General features: G+C 45.1%; 1 protein-coding gene across 1 annotated transcript; it reads left to right on the top strand.

Moving 5' to 3' along the window:
• Positions 1-15,969: 15,969 nt before the first annotated feature.
• LOC138752745 (neuropeptides B/W receptor type 1-like) lies at positions 15,970-16,977 on the top strand. The gene has a single exon (XM_069915430.1). It carries the CDS (start codon positions 15,970-15,972, stop codon positions 16,975-16,977), a length of 1,008 nt encoding a protein of 335 aa, XP_069771531.1.
• Positions 16,978-17,311: the final 334 nt, after the last annotated feature.

Here is a 17,311-nt window from a genome sequence, read left to right as displayed (position 1 = left end):
CCTAAATGAGTCTAGTCATCCTTAACTAAGGGTAAAATTTCACTTTTATCCCAATAAATCTTATATCTGGATACTTCATCATATTCTTCCAATCTTGGATAGAATTGACATAGTGAATTTGTAGAGTCTTTCAAATAAACCAGAACATCATCAGCAAAAAAAATTATTTTGTATTCTTCTTGATTCACCTTTACACCCTTAATCTTAAAACATTGTCTTATTAATTGTGCTAAAGGTTCTATTGCCAAAATAAACAAAGCTTGTGATAAAGGACTACTTGATCTAGTTAATTCAAAAGAGGTAGCAATTTGTCCATTAGTCAGCACCTTTGCAGATGGATTTTATATAAAGTAAAAGGGTGATATTGTTAAAGGTTGAATCTCCTTCTCAAAACAATCATTCCTACTCCTATATCCTTGCAAACTGGCACTCTAGCTCCAACCTTACTTTTCTATTCTTGATCATGTTATTTCCTCCCAAATCCTTGTCAATATTTTCTGTAATTCTGATGGATCTTTCCAAGGTTGTTTTAGGATCCATCAATGAAATGAGGCAGTCTTTATCATAGATATTATTTGTAATCTTAACTGTGCTCATCTATTCTTTCTCATCCTGTTCAGTATGAACATCTTTTGGCATAGTGATTTTTGCCCTTTCTTCCATTGTCTCTTTGTTGTCATCCAAATGGAAATAACAGATCAGTCATAAAAATAAGGCACAATGGTACAACTCTGATAACTCGCTTTAATATTGACCTATAGCGCGGTATGTGTGCAGCTTGTGCATTCTCAGTGGGAATGTTTAGGTTTTAATTCAGAGATATAGCATGCTAACAGGCTCTTCTAACCCATGAGCCCACACCACCCAAATACCCATATGAACAATTATCTTACTAATCCTGTACATCTTTGGATTTTGTCCTGGTGCAATACACAAAAGTGCTGTAGGAACTCAGCAGGTCAGGCAGCATTCATAGGAAGTAGAGGCTAACCTTCAGACATGGACCATTTATCCTGGTGCTCTGGTTTCCTCCCTCATCCCATTTGATGTCTGCATTGGTAGGCTAAATGGCTGTTGTCAGTCACCTCTTCTAGTGTGTAGTTGCATGGCAGAAGCAGGATTGAAGATTACATAATTTATTTCTAGTTTACATGCTGATAAAATTACAAAGTGGTTATAACCTTCATTGCAAGATTATCCACAGGTGAGTTTACAACATATGACAGAACATAGTGGTGGGTTTATTTGTAAAATAAAGCCTCAACCAGCACGTTGTTGGTCAACCAGAAGTCTGCTGATTTGTTAATATATTCCAAGGTAATGGCTAGAAGTTTACTTTTCTAAATTATTCAGAATTAAATTATGGATTATGGTAGAAGCATCCATTTACAGAGTTTGGGTTTTGCATTACATAAAGTATGTATCAAAAATGACCCTGAATTTGTGTTCAGCAGTGAATCACCTGATTCTTCACTCTTACATGTGTAAAGTTGTCCTGATGCTATCTTGTTGGAAAGTACCAATACTAAACTCAGTGGCAAGGACCTGTAGGGTGGCAGATCATCTACTGGTAAATTCTAATATGTGGTTGGGTGCAAGACTGAACCTGAAAACAAAATACCCACACTCCTGGCTTGGAAGGATGTCAAAACTGTCATCACACTTTTTATGTCCATCAAAGTCATTAATGGCTCATTTTCCACTGGCATCCCAGTAAATTGGCTGTGCAGTTTCTAGGAATAGGAAGTTGTTTGTTCTGTTTCCACTGGGCCACCTCTTAGTGGGTCACTAATTGCTTTTTCACTGAATACAATTCATCGCCGGGGATTGGAGTGTTCTACCTTCAACCGGAAAGTCACGTGTGGTGTCACACACAATAGCAGGAAATGACATAGTCATTCATCAGAACAATGGCCATGGACATCATGGAATAATCTGGATCTGTCACTAGACAGCCAGGGCTTGTGTCCCCTTATATGCAAGTTGATGCAAGAAAACAGGGGAGGCTACTGGAGATCATGTATCTGCTTCCAATAATATAATGTGGATAACCTGGGAGGGTTTTGAGGAGGAGGGTCGAAATCCAATGTGCGCTGGTGCCATCAATGGCACACCTATACCATCATAGCCCAACAAGATGATCCACCTTCCTACTACAATCACAAATGTTGGCACTTAATTGTTTTGCAAGCTGTTGTCAACCACAACCACAGGTAAGGATGATAAATCCATTAATATCAGTTATCCTCACTTAATGAATTAAGCTTTATTATCCCTTTATGTTTCTAGCTTCACAGATGTGTAAGTGGGTTGGGCAGGTCACACCCATGATGTGAAAGTTCTTATCAACTCTCCCACTTACAGAAAGGCTAAGGATGTGTAACAACGGGGTACAGTACTGGTGGGGATGGGTAAGCCCAGTGAAATTCCACCTGCATTGAATTCGCCCATCGTTATTGAATGAAGATCTACCGGGACCAATGCCTGAAGAGGGCGCACAAAATCAGTGAACCGGTGCGGACTCAAAAGGCCAACATGGCCTGTTTCCACTCTGTAAATGGTTATATGGTTATATGGTTATATGAAGACAGTCACCTACTCCCCCATGACATGTGAATATCACAATATTAGACCAAGCTTGGGACATGCACATTCAATCAGCTAGAGTGCCAGCTGAAAGCCTCAGGTTCTTTCTTATGTGCCCTGAACTATAAGTGTCTAATCTCTCCTCATTCCTCTGCTCACAGATTTCCAAAGAAGTCACTGGAGAGGAAGTCCCTGCACATCTGATCAAGGACTTGGCCTACCCACTAAGAAGATGGCTGTGTTCACTCAGCATCATGTCATAGATTGGCATAAGCAAAAATTAAACTTTGAACTGAGCACGCAGATGGTTGTGGAAAATTCATTTAGACATCTCAGAGTCTGCTAGAGGTGCCTGTCTAAAAGAATGGACATCAATACTGCTTTCATGTCAGAGGTTGTTCTTGCCTGCTGTGTCTTGCATAACATTTATGAGATCAACAAAGAACACTTCCTAGAAGAGTGGAAGACTGTTGAAACAGATCTCCCTCCACCAGAAAGGATTCCCTTCAGGGGACCAACAGGCTGGGGTTACCAGGATATACGCGAGGCTATTATGACTGTCTTGTGTGTATGTGAGGAAGACAACTGGGGCATGGCAGCAAAATGTCAAGAGTTTATTGCTCATCTAAGAATGTAGTCCAACAACAACTTCTTTAATTGTAAGAATAACATTCTGAAAAATCATAGTAATGCCTTGCATGACATGTGTAAATGTTCACTTAAAATGCCATTAAAGACAGAGCATTTCTGAAATCAAAGAACAACATAAGAGTCAGGTAAACATCCTGCAATTTCTTGCGGTCCGCAAGAGTCCTTAGTCACATTCGTAACTCAAAAATAAACTAACGTGACATTTCTCACTGCTCATCAATGACTATCACCAATAACGAATGTAAACTTTTTGACTTTAGAAATAAGCATCTGATTTTCTTGCAGAACTTGATTCTCATCACTCATCCCCTTCCATCAGAAATGGGATATAAGAGGAGGGGAAAGGGGAACTGAGGGAGTCATCTGCAGAACCTTTGTCACCATCCTGTCTGTATCTGACATTCCCTTCTGAGGGGGGCATGGCAGTGGATATGTAGGTGAGGTGCACAGATCCAGGATGATGGTGGCTGGAGGAGGAGAGGATTTGGAAGGTCATAGGATGGATGAGAGGATGGAGGCCTGTGGAATGAGGCATGTGATACAAGGGGGGAGGCAGCTGGTTTGAGGGAGGATGCAGGTAGAAGGAGACTGGCTGGTGAGGGCCAAGACTCGATGCAGGCAATTAAATCGATTGACGATGCCAGGTTCCACATCATCCCTGTCTGGACCTGCATCTCCTGCCTGATCTCATTGATCAGGCATGATAGTCCTTTGTTGTTGGCCCAGCACGGCAGCCTGTCAGCTTCACATTCCCGATTCTCTGCCTGCATCATCTCTGCCTGCCTCTCCCTACGCTCCCTTTCCCATTCCTGGTCCACCAGGTCCAGTTTGTGTAGGAGCCCTTGGAGCCTTGTGCTTTTTTTTGTGGTTTCCTGCATTTCCTCCTCCCTTTGATTTCTGGATAACAAGTGCAACACACAAGATTTACATAACATGTCATGCCCATAGACCAGTAAACATATAGACAATGATGAACAGGTGAAAAGCAGTTCTTACCAGGCTCTGGTGCAGCAGGAGATGAGGTGCCTCTTTTCTGGACTGTTGCGCTTGTTATGTGGCTGAGCTACTGGCAGTGGATGAGGCAGTGGGAGAGGGTGTGCTATAGGGAAGTGAAGATGCAACTGAGGCAGATGAGGTTCTGGGGGCATCAGATCCCTCCACCTCCTCCTCTTCATCTACCTCAGGTTGCAAACTGTATTCTAGACATTGTGCAGCAGCCCCCTGACTAGGCTGGATGTTGGCTACAAGGGAGAGGGGTCCAGCTTGCTTGTGGGTACCCCATATACTATAATCCCTGTTAAAATAAGGTCAGTCTAATCGGTCCTTCCCACTCCTCCCACTGTGGTCCACGACCAGATGGATCCTCCTCCTAAGTGTCTTGAGTTTATTGATGTGGTGATACGACCACTAGCCTACTGCAGGGGGTGATCTCTATACTTGCAGGAAGACCACCTAAGGTGCTGACTTCACCTGGCCGATTGTCAATCAGCCGACCTGAATATAAACCTGAACTGGTCCCCTCCTGAGCCAATCACACAGGGAGCCTTTTATTGGAATAAAGCCTGTTGTACAATCTTTTGAGTTTTGTGCTTGCTTGCTGCTACCTCAGTGCATCACAATTTATTCCAGTAAAATTTTAAAGAGCGACCATGGTGAAGTTTCTGATGATCAGGACCCTGGAGATTGACCCCCTCACACCTGGATGTCCAGGCACACTTCAAGATCTGGAAGCACGCGATTGAAGCGATCATCCTAACACAGGGTGAGGTGATCAACACCAACCAGGAACACCTCATGGTGCTCCACTCCAAGCTGGGCCCACAAGCTTTCCAGGCCATCAAAGACTGCATGGACTACAAACTTGTGATGGCTGTCCTGCAGATCATGTACAAGCCCCCAACAAATGTGGTCTTTGCCCAGTACCTGCTCAGCATCAGATCCTAGCATCCAGGTGAGACAGCAGATGCCTATTTGGGGGCTCTGCATGAGCTAACCCTCTTGTGCCTGGCCGAGACCAGGGTGACTGAAGGGGAAGTGGAGCAACTGATCCGGGATGCCTGCATGTGAGGGCTGCCCTTGAGGAGTCCTTGATAGATGCTGCTGGACGAAACCATTGCCACACTTACCAGGACAAAGGAAGTAGTCTGCTCTCTGGAGGCTGCAGCTCTTCGATGCCCATCTCCCCCAAGCCCTGGCCTGGCAGATGCAAACGACTGCCATCACTGAAGGACCCTATGTGGAGGAGATGATCGCAGCCACGAGCATAGCTCAACCCTGTAATTATTGCGGGTCCCAATGTGGGTCAGACAGGCGATCCCGCAAAGGTTGTTCGGCAAGGAAATCACATTGCTCCCGATGCAGGAAGAAAAGCCACTTTGCCAAGGTATGCCTTTCCAGGCCCATCAGGAGTGGGGCAGCCCTCCGCACCCATCTGGGAGCCCTCCTGAATGTCACCACGTTCGAGGACTGGGCAATACCATTACTTGCCCTGCTTCTTCTGCCCTCACTGCTGACATCACTTCCAGCCCAGTGACTGACCCTCACTGCTTCAGTGTGCTCACCCCAGGCGCTGCCATCTTCCTCCAGACGATTTCCACCCACACAGAAGACGTCACTTCCACCCGCACCGAAGACATAACTTCCACTCGCTTGGATGACATCACCTCCAGCTTCACTGCTGGTCAGTCATCCGACACCACAGCATCCACCAGACACTGCCATCTTGGGCCAGCCTTGCCACGACTGCACATCGACGGGATGGTGTGGTCAACATGGACACATACCTGATTGCCCACCTGACGCACCCTACATCTTGGAAGGAAGACACTGGCCACTACTCACTTCATCCATCGGGAGCAATGAATTAGACCCTGAGGTGGTTCTAGCATCCACCACTTTAAAAAGAGACATTCCCCATGGACTCGGGTGCTCAATGATGGACATCGCTGTCAATGGGAAAGTAACAAAATGTCTGTTCGATAGTGGTAGTACTGAGAGCTTCGTGCACCCAAATGTCGCCTGGACACTAAAGCTCAAGATTTATTCCACGAACATTTCCATTGCTTTTGCTGCTCCATTACAGCCCTCTGGTGCTGCTCAGTGAATTTGACAGTTGGAGGAAGGGGAACATACCAAGGGTTCAGGCTATTTGGGGTAGGGGGTAGACGTCCAGCTGTGCATATCGGTTTATGGTCTGGCTATAATCCAAAGCCTTGCCCTTGCCTTCAGCAGGCCTCTCCCCCCCCCCCCCCCCCCACTCACACTCCACAGCACACAGCCCAGCGACTGTCCCCAAACCAGCTGTGGCCTCTCCACATTACGGGCAACCCCTCCCGCCCTCTTCACCTACCTTACGACAGATTGCAAGTCCATACTGCCAAGGCAGGTGAGGTGGCTTCTGGTGGAAGGTATCATAGAACCCAGCACCAGTTCGTGGAGTCCCCAAGTCATAGTGGTAAAAGGCGGTAGCAAACCGAGGATGATAATCAATTATAGCCAGACCATAAACCGATATGGACAGCTGGACGCCTACCCCCTACCCCAAATAGCCTACATGGTCAATGAGATAACCCACTATAAGGTCTTCTTGATAATCGACCTAAAGTCGGCCTATCACCAACTCACTATCCATACACCACCTTCGAGGCAGATTGGTGCCTCTACCAGTTCCACTGGGTCCCGTTTGGGGTCACTAATGGGGTCTCTGTTTTCCAGCAGGTGATGGACCATATGGTAGATGGGCACAACCTAAGAGCAACCTTCCCGTACTTGGACAATGTCACCATTTGCCGCCACAACCAGCAGGACCACAATGACAACCTGGAGAGGTTTCTCCAGAGCTGAGGAACTGAACCTCACTTACAAAAAAGAAAAGTGCGTGTTCAGTACCATCGCCTCGCCATCCTAGGGTACATCATGGAACATGGTGTCATTGGTCCTGACCCAGAATGCAACTAATGGAACTACCCCTCCCTCATGCGCTCAAGGACCTCTGCAGGTACCTTGGGCTTTTATCCTATTACTCCCAGTGGGTCCCCCATTTTTTGTACAAGGTCCACCAACTGGCCCAAGCCACTACCCTTCCCCTCTACCCTCCCCCCCCCCCCACAAGGTGCAAGCAGCTTTCGCTCACATCAGGCAGGGGATCGCTGACACCACAATGCATGCTGTGGACAAGGACACCCAATTCCAGGTGGAGTGTGATGCCTCTGTTGTGGTCCTCGTGGCCACACTCAATCAAGGGGGCAGACCCGTGGCCTTTTACTCCAGGACCATCCACGGTTCCACGCTCAGGCACTCCATCATTGAAAAAGAGGACCAGGTGATCGTGGAAGCAGTCCACCGCTGGCACCGCTACCTGGCAAGCAGGAAGTTCACCCTTCTCACCAATGTGCAGAAGCTTTCATGTTCAGCACCACCCATGAAGGCAAGGTCAAGAACCATAAGATCTTATGCTGGAAAATCGAGCAGGCCACTTTCAGCTACGACATCCAGTGCAGACCGATGAAGTTCAATGACTCCCCCAATGCCCTGTCCTGGACCTGCGCCACTGTGCAGTCTGACCAACTGCAGGCACTGCATGACAATCTTTGTCACCTGGGCGTCACATGCCTGTATCATTTCATCAAGTCCTGGATCCAACCCTTCATTGTCTAAGAAGTCAGGACCATGACCTAGTCATGTAGGGTCTGTGCAGAGTACAAACATGCTTCTTCCACACACCACAGGCCCACATTGTCAAGGCCACTCGGCCCTTGATGTTAAGCCATTTGAAGGGCCCCCTGCCTTCTACGAATAAGAATGCTTACTTCCTTGTGGTCTTAGATGAATGCTCCAATTTTCCCCTCGCCATCCCTTGCCCTGACACCTGCACCATCTTTGTTATCAGGGCACTGACACCGATCTTCACCATGTTCAGATATCTTGCCTTCATCCACAGTGACTGGGGGTCCGGCTTCATGAGGGAGGAGCTGCGCCAGTACCTGGTAGCATGAGGCATTGCGACTAGTCACAAGACTAGTTACAACCCTTGGCGAGTCTGTTGTCTATCTCGTTGTCGATCCTTGCATCTGATGAAATGGTGCAGCCGAGATAGGTAAACTGGTTGACCGTTTTGAGTTTTGTGTGCCCGATGGAGATGTGGGGGGGGGCTGGTAGTCATGGTGGGGAGCTGGCTGATGGAGGACCTCAGTTTTCTTCAGGCTGACTTCCAGGCCAAACATTTTGGCAGTTTCCGCAAAACAGTACATCAAGCGCTGAAGAGCTGGCTCTGAATGGGCAACTAAAGCAGCATCGTCTGCAAAGAGTAGTTCACGGACAAGTTTCTCTTGTGTCTTGGTGTGAGCTTGCAGGCGCCTCAGATTGAAGAGACTGCCATCCGTGCGGTACTGGATGTAAACAGCGTCTTCATTGTTGAGGTCTTTCATGGCTTGGTTCAGCATCATGCTGAAGAAGATTGAAAAGAGGGTTGGTGCGAGAACACAGCCTTGCTTCACGCCATTGTTAATGGAGAAGGGTTTTGAGAGCTCATTGCTGTATCTGACCCGACCTTGTTGGTTTTCGTGCAGTTGGATAATCATGTTGAGGAACTTTGGGGGGCATCCGATGCGCTCTAGTATTTGCCAAAGCCCTTTCCTGCTCACGGTGTCGAAGGCTTTGGTGAGGTCAACAAAGGTGATGTAGAGTCCTTTGTTTTGTTCTCTGAACTTTTCTTGGAGCTATCTGAGGGCAAAGACCATGTCAGTAGTTCCTCTGTTTGCGTGAAAGCCGCACTGTGATTCTGGGAGAATATTCTTGGCGACACTAGGTATTATTCTATTTAGGAGAATCCTAGCGAAGATTTTCCAAGGCAAATAGCGCCTTTAGAAGACTACACAAAAGAGTCTGGAAAAACAACCAACTGAAAAACCTCACAAAGATAAGCGTATACAGAACCGTTGTCATACCCACACTCCTGTTCGGCTCCGAATCATGGGTCCTCTACCGGCATCACCTACGGCTCCTAGAACACTTCCACCAGCGTTGTCTCCGCTCCATCCTCAACATTCATTGGAGCGCTTTCATCCCTAACGTCGAAGTACTCGAAATGACAGAGGTCGACAGCATCGAATCCACGCTGCTGAAGATCCAGCTGCGCTGGGTGGGTCACGTCTCCAGAATGGAGGACCATCGCCTTCCCAAGATCGTGTTATATGGCGAGCTCACCACTGGCCACCGTGACAGAGGTGCACCAAAGAAAAGGTATAAGGACTGCCTAAAGAAATCTCTTGGTGCCTGCCACATTGACCACCGCCAGTGGGCTGATATCACCTCAAACCGTGCATCTTGGCGCCTCACAGTTTGGCGGGCAGCAACCTCCTTTGAAGAAGACCGCAGAGCCCACCTCACTGACAAAAGGCAAAGGAGGAAAAACCCAACACCCAACCCCAACCAACCAATTTTCCCCTGCAACCGCTGCAACCGTGTCTGCCTGTCCCGCATCGGACTTATCAGCCACAAACGAGCCTGCAGCTGACGTGGACATTTACCCCCTCCATAAATCTTCATCCACGAAGCCAAGCCAAAGAGAAGAAAAAGTTACAACCCTAAGGGCAATGGGCAGGTAGAGCACAAAAATGGGGTGATCTGGAAGGCAGTACTCCTGGCCCTGAGGTTCAAAGGCTGCTCCGTTGACTACTGGCAAGAGGCCCTCCCCAAGGCACTCGATACCGTTAGGTCGCTCTTGTGCATGACTACTAATCAGACCCCTTATGAATGCCTTTTCACGTTCCTCAGGAAATCGGTGAATGTGGTCTCCCTCCCAGCTTGGCTCACATCCCTGGGACCAGTGCTCCTCTGCAAACATGTTTGGGCCCACAAGTCCGACCCACCGGTCAAACCGGTGCTCCTCCTCCACACCGAGGAAACATTATTTTTTAAATGACATCATTTCTGTCCCCATAAGTAAGTGTTTCTTTTTCCATTGGCTTTATCTGAACGCCGGCATCTGTAGACACCAGGGATATGAGTAGGGGTAGGGGCGGTTAATCTCTGGCATGAAATGGAATCATTTGATGCTGGCATTTGGACATTGTTCCTTTCCCACTGAACCCTGTCCTGGTAAATTTACAGTTAATTCCTGGGATAGTGTGCCAGTGGAAAAGGGGCTAATGTGAGACGTTGCCTCAGGCAGCCATACTCTTGTAACTACTTCAGGAAGAAGATAGTGCAGCCTAAAGTCCAGCATCCCTAAGTTCAAAAAGAGTTTTAATTTTTCTCCAGCAGTGGCCAGACTCTTGTGCCTCCTGGTTCTGATAGCTCTAGCTTTCGTGGCCATGTTTCCAGCTATTAATCCCTAAACTCTGGAATTTGTGCCTTAACTCTCTGCCTCGCAACCTCTTTCTTGAAAAATACTCCTCAAATACCTTATTGGCTTGCCATAAAATGTTCATATCTGGAATAATTCTAAATATAGTTTCGGACCATACCTGTGAGCTAAACAAGAAAATCTGCAGATACTGGGGTTGAGAGGAATATACAAAAGTGCTGGAGGGACCCAGCAGGTCACACAGCATTCACAGGAAGTAAAGGGTAATTAACATTTTGGCCCTGAGCCCTTCATCAGGAATAGGAAGAATAGTTGGAAACCTGAATAAAAAGATGAGGGGAGGTGGGAAGAGAAAAGAAATGAATGAAGTAAGGGGAGGGGAGTGGAGCACAGGCAATCAGGTAAGTGGTTGCATGACGGAGGATAGAAGAGGAAGAAATGATAAGGGGATGGCACAGGACTAGGAAGTGTAGCTCTGATAGGAAAAGGAAGGCAAGTGTGTGGGGAGCTCAAGGAGTGAAGTTATTTTAAATTTTAAATTTAGACAGACAGCACAGTCACAGGCCATTTCAGTCCATGAGTCTGTACTGCCCAATTTACACCCAATTAACCTACACCCCCAGTACATTTTGAATGGTGGGAGAAAACCAGAGCCCCTGAGGAAAACCCACACCAACACTGGGAGAATGTATAAACTCCTTACAGACAGGGCGGGATTCAAACCTGTGGTCCCAATCCCTGGTGCTGTAATCATTATGCCAAGCATGCCACCCAAAATCACTGGGAAAGTGAGGGAGATGAGATGAAGGGGGTTAACAGAAATTGGTATTGATATTAATTTCATCTGTTTGGAAACTGCTGAGATGAAATATAAGGTGCTGTTACTCCAATTTGCAGGTGGCCTTGATTTGGCAGTACACAGAACCAGCGACAGACATTTCAGTGTGGCAATGGTTTGTGGAATTAAAATGGTTGGCAGCTGCAAGATCCTTGCTCTTTCAACATTCAGCGTGAAGGGCTCAACAAAATGACCTGCCAGTCTGCTTCTATTCTCCCCAATGTCAAGAAGGCCACATTGGGAGCACCAGATGCAGTAAATGACATCTACAGATTCACAAGCAAAGAATAGACACTTAGAAGGACTGTTTGGGGATAACAAAACAAGATTTTTATTCCAGGTACAGTTTATAATAAGGATCCTAACAAACAAATTTCTCTTAAGTGGGGATCTCTGTTTAATTCCCTTACTGTCATTTCCTTTCACTGAATTCAATGGGAAATTTTGCCCTGCACCAGGTTCAGGTGGATCCAATCTATTGCTGTAATTTCATTTGAGATGCACAGAGAACTCAACGTTCTGCATGGGTTAATCTTGTCAGATTAACTCTTGTCATTGTTCTCTTGCCCTTCTACTTTGTATGGTTGTATGAATATTTGGGTTGACCTGTTAATCTGGTTGCTGGAGACCCCTTCTCACTGTACCAGGTGTAACGTGATAACTAAACTTGATCTATACTGAACTATAAATAGAGCTTCTTCAGTTAAAAAAAAATCAGATAATGTTGATGTTCCTTAAGAATTATCTGCTTTACTGAAATTGATTAAAACCTATCAAAATGGTGCAGCTGAGCTCTAGCTAGTCATTTTTACTGATATCTTTAGCTCAGAACTTTAGCCATTATGGATATAATTTGGGAACTTGGTTAGATATCTCCCATAATCACTGACCTCCTAAAAGTGGCCCAGAACTATCCTAATGCTTTTATTTTATTCAATAAATTGAATGGGTGCTGCCATTCTTCATGATGAAATGGTTATAACAAAATAAAATATTTAATTAAAATAAATTTACAGGCCATCAAAATAGATTAATAACCGAAATGCCAAGTGATCTTGGAGAAAGTAGTGGTAATGTCTGCATCAGAGGGAAACTAATTACTTTACAGATAGCACCTGTCACATAATAGCAATGCTCCCAGGGATCGTCATTAAGAAGTACAATGCTGAACATTAATGTGTTTCGTTCATTCCCTATGGCATAACCATTTATTTGTGAATCATGTTTTAAATGTTTTCCCCAAGTAATTGTAATTTTAACACTCATTTGACACTGCCAAATTCAACACTTAGCTAACATGCAAGCTTTTATTTACTGACTATTCCTAAGCATATGTTGAAAGAGTGGATTAAACATTCCAATTCAACTAATGAGTTTGAGGTGGACAATTTTAAAATTAATTTTGATAAAAATGCAGAAACACGGAATTTTTAAATATTACTCTCAGGGCAAGAATTAATCCAGGTATGCTTGCTGAAATTAATACTTCATGGAGAACATAATAACAGAAGAAATAGGAGCAGGAGTAGGCCATCCGGTGGGTCAAGCCTGCTCTGCCATTCAGTTCAATCCTCATCTCCACCTTCCTGCCTTTTCCCCATCTCTCTTAATTTCCCTACAATGTAAAAAATCTAGCCAACCTTGTCTTAAATATATTTACTGAGTATGTTTTATATTAAATATCACAATGAGAATAGCTACAATTACAATAACCATTTTATATAACACCAATCACACAGCAAACACACCAAAGTGTCTTTAGTCTAAAACAGATGTATTGGAGATGTGGTAGAAAGCTGTGAGAATCCATGGGCTTGTAATAAATGTTGATCTCTATTCTCCTCAAAGGAGATGGAGAAGTTGAGAAGGGGAAGAGATGAGTCAGTGATGGACTATGTGAAATGAGATTAGAGTGAAATGTGGCAGCAAAGGTGATGAAGCATTTGAATTCTGCTTGTGAGCAGGAAGCAGAATTAATCTGGTCTTCAACATATTTGGAAAAAAGATGAGGGTGAGGCCTTAAATTGGATTGAAAAAAGGTATGTTTTATACTTCCAGCAAAGAGGCTTATCTTAGACTTCCAATGCAATCCATTTGATTTGGAGTAGGGGGTTGATATTGAATAAGTTGTTAATGAGACAATGCATTCAGCCCAGCAAGGGATGGGAGGAACTGGTAAAAGCCTTTGTTTAAGGAAAAAAAACAAAGACAATTAGACCCTCCTGGTGTGGAATGTAGGTGAAGAGGAACTGGATGCCCATGATGAAGATGAGGCACTGGTTCCAAGAAACCAGATTTTTAACAATAGGATGTCTTCTATTTAAGTGGGAAAAAGCAACAAGAAGAGAAATAAGTGTCAGGGTAGGAAGAAATGTGCTCAGAGGGGCAAGAATAGCCTGATTACAATACAAAGCCCTGGGACTTCTTTCTTGATATCACCAACTAACTGAGTTAAATAAATTACTGCAGGTGTAATATTGCAATATCTGGAGATTTGGGTGGCCCTGTCAACAGGACTCTGCTTGTGCATCTTATGGAAGAAGTAGATATAGATTGTGCCTGGTTGAGCGATCATGAAGTTGGAGGCTCTAGCCAGATCAGCTGTGATTGACAAGCCTTCACCAGCTTCTCTTAGCCCTCTTTCGTTCCATCCCTCCCCCTTCTCTGCACCTTAAAACACGTTTGACTTCAAACTTGACCCGTTTCTGGTGAAGGGTCGTCAAAACTATTCCTCTCTCCTACTTGATTCTGAATATTTCCAGTATTTTCTCTTTTAATTTCAAATAGATACTTTGTGGCCAAATTTCACTGCTGTCAAGGAAAACTGTTCTTATCTTGATCTGATTCCCAGTCACCCTTTAGAATCTTAACGTATTCAAACAAAAGGAAAATGACAATCGATGTAACATATTTTCATTTTTTTTAAAAACTCGAACTTCTTTCTCCTTAGATATTAGCATAAATGTAAAGCCCTGTGGAAGGCACTTTGTAATACGTGGCTCAACCCCTCCAGATGGTTAAAGGGCTGAAGTGGCAGGGGTGTGTGAAGGGTTAGAAGTGTCAATATATGGGAGTCCTTTTTATTGATACAACCAAATAAGCACAAGGACTGCGGCTGCTGAGATCTTAAGCAAGCATAAGAGAGCGTCTATCGAGTCGGGCATCATGCATGTAGAGAAAGGGGCAGTCAACATTTCGAACTGAGACCATTTTCGAGATAGATTTTTTAAAAAGCCTTTCTAAACCACAGATCTCCGATCCTCTGGATGGTATTTGCAATAAGGCAGATATTCTCTCGTTTCAATTTTCACTTCCGATGAAAACCAGTTGACCTGAGCCAGTAACCCGTCCTCCTCCCCCTCCCTGCTCCCTGCCTGGTCCCCGAGAGTTTCCTGTATTCTTGTTTTAATTTCAGCTCCTCAGCAGTTCAGTTTGAACGGTGTCATTGCTTTAAGCATGCCTACCAAGGATTCTGCAAAGCACTCAGACAGTGGATCAATTCGACTCATCAGAAATCCTTAACTATTTTCAAATTCCAATTGAGTGAATTATTAACCCCAAGAAATACGGTTTACTCCATATCCCAAAGCCCGATCGAGTCGTTTCATCTCAACAAAGCTCCAAGAGCGTTTTTCCTCATTCGAGACACCCGCCAGGAAATCTCTGTACATTTGCAGTGTTACACTGTGCTTATTTAACTCACTTGGTGACATCAAGAAAGAAGTCCCGCGGCTTGCCAGCTCCAGGTTGCAATAACTTCGCAGCCCATCCTTCAAGCTGGCACAGAGGATGAAGAAATGAACGCGGAGCCTTGGTAGGGCAGCGGACCTGAACTCAGGTCCTTGTGTGGTGGCAGGTCTCAGGGTCCACAGTTTTGCGCCGAGGATTACAAGTCTGACATCAATCAATTTTGACACCTGAGCCCCCTCAACGCCATCAGTCCAAGTTGGTTTCAAGAGCGGGTGAACTCTTTGCAGCAATCAAAGCACCAGGATATATGTAAGTTTAATTTAGATTGCATTTGTATATCGCAAGGCAGAAAATCATTCTTTCGGGCACCTCCCGCAAGTGGACCTGGAATCCTGTTACGGGAAATGTTAAAAATCAAACACAAAATTTGTTGAGGTATATTTTTCGAGTAGTTTTGTGCTAAATGTATGCACTTTGCTCTCCGATCAGCAGATGATGGTTCTGCGAGAGATGACCTCGCAGTCATTGGAAAATGCGTCCTAACTCGCCAGACAGCGATGATTGCATTAAATGAAGGACTGCAACTCAATGTATTGATCGCCCAGTGACTGAGGCAAATGAAGATCCACTGGTTTTTCACCAGAAATACGAATTATTTCCCTTGCTCCATTGACCCCGAAGTCCAAATTGGTGTTTCCAGTACCTCCCACCCCTTCCCCCGCAGAATTCGCGGTCCAGTGGAACTTATTGCCTTCTGCATCTCATCGCCCTGACAATAAATGAAAGAAATCGCGGCGTGGTCTGAATGAAGTCCCTTAAGCCAGGGAACGTTTCTCTAGCGGGGTAGCTCTGCACGCCCAACAAAACTGCCACGGATTCCGCCTCGACAGCCTTGAAGATGGAACCTTTGTCATCGTTCGCAGTCTCTGCCAACACCTCTTGCACACAGCCTCAGGGCAACTGTTCGACCGGGGGGGTCAACAGCACCAATACAACCGGGCCGGGACCCTATCCTGACTTTTACATCGCCATTCCCATCATTTATTCAGTGATATGTGCTGTGGGGTTAACGGGCAACACCGCCGTCATCTATGTTATACTCAAAGCACCGAAAATGAAAACGGTGACAAACATATTCATCCTAAATCTGGCCATCGCCGACGAACTTTTCACTCTAGTTTTACCCATAAATGTCGCGGACTACCTTCTCCTTCAATGGCCTTTTGGCGAGTTAATGTGCAAATTGATTATTTCCATTGACCAGTACAACACCTTCTCCAGCATCTACTTCTTGACCGTCATGAGCATTGATCGCTACCTGGTGGTGCTTGCCACCGCCAAGTCCAAGAAAATGTCCTACCGCACCTACAGGGCTGCTAAGATAGTCAGTGGCTGCGTTTGGCTCTTCGTCACCGTCATCATTTCACCCTTCACGATTTTTGGCAAAATCCACGATGACAAGGGCAGGCTGCAGTGTGTCTATGTGTTCCCTCATCCCGAGGTCTTGTGGTGGAAGGCTAGTCGGATTTATTCTCTCCTGATGGGATTTGCCATTCCAGTCTCCACCATCTGCATCCTGTACACAATGATGCTGTGCAAACTGAGAAGCATGCGCTTGAACACCAACGCCAAGGCTCTGGACAAAGCAAAGAAGAAGGTAACAATAATGGTGATGGTTATCCTAGCGGTTTGCCTATTTTGCTGGACTCCATACCATCTGAGCACCATATTGGCTTTAACAACAGATATTCAACAGACGACAGTTATCATTGGGATCTCCTATTTCATCACCAGCCTAAGCTATGCTAACAGTTGTCTTAATCCCTTTCTGTACGCCTTTCTGGATGATAGCTTCAGAAAAAGTTTTCGGAAACTGGTAGAATGCAGAGCAGCGCCTAATATTTAGAATTGGGGAAATCTGTCCAATTTTTTAATGTTGCATGCAATTCTACTTCAATTCAGAAACCCCAGTAGTGCTATTTAAAAAACTGTTAATGAGCTTGGAGAATAAAGAAAACTAATTTTCTTGGTCAAATTTTAAAAAAAATTCAGAATGTGGGAATATAACATGTTTGGAATGTGATATGTATATAGGGTTTAAACGTGTATGGTGTTACATATTGAAGAGAAATTGAATACTGAGGTAAAGTTGTTGTTAATAGTTTGTTAAACAGGAAAGTCTGCAGATGCCGCAATACAAGTGTTGGTGAAACTCAGCAGGCCACACAGCATCTATAGCA

This window comes from Narcine bancroftii, chromosome 2, assembly GCF_036971445.1.
Source record: "Narcine bancroftii isolate sNarBan1 chromosome 2, sNarBan1.hap1, whole genome shotgun sequence".
Classification (NCBI taxonomy): domain Eukaryota; kingdom Metazoa; phylum Chordata; class Chondrichthyes; order Torpediniformes; family Narcinidae; genus Narcine; species Narcine bancroftii.
Note: the sequence above shows the minus strand (reverse complement) of the source record. Positions and strands in the feature narration are given on the sequence as shown.

Bases quoted from the DNA above. Each gene is read 5' to 3' on its own strand.
- LOC138752745 (XM_069915430.1), top strand. From the start codon at position 15,970: ATGGAACCTTTGTCATCGTTCGCAGTCTCTGCCAACACCTCTTGCACA.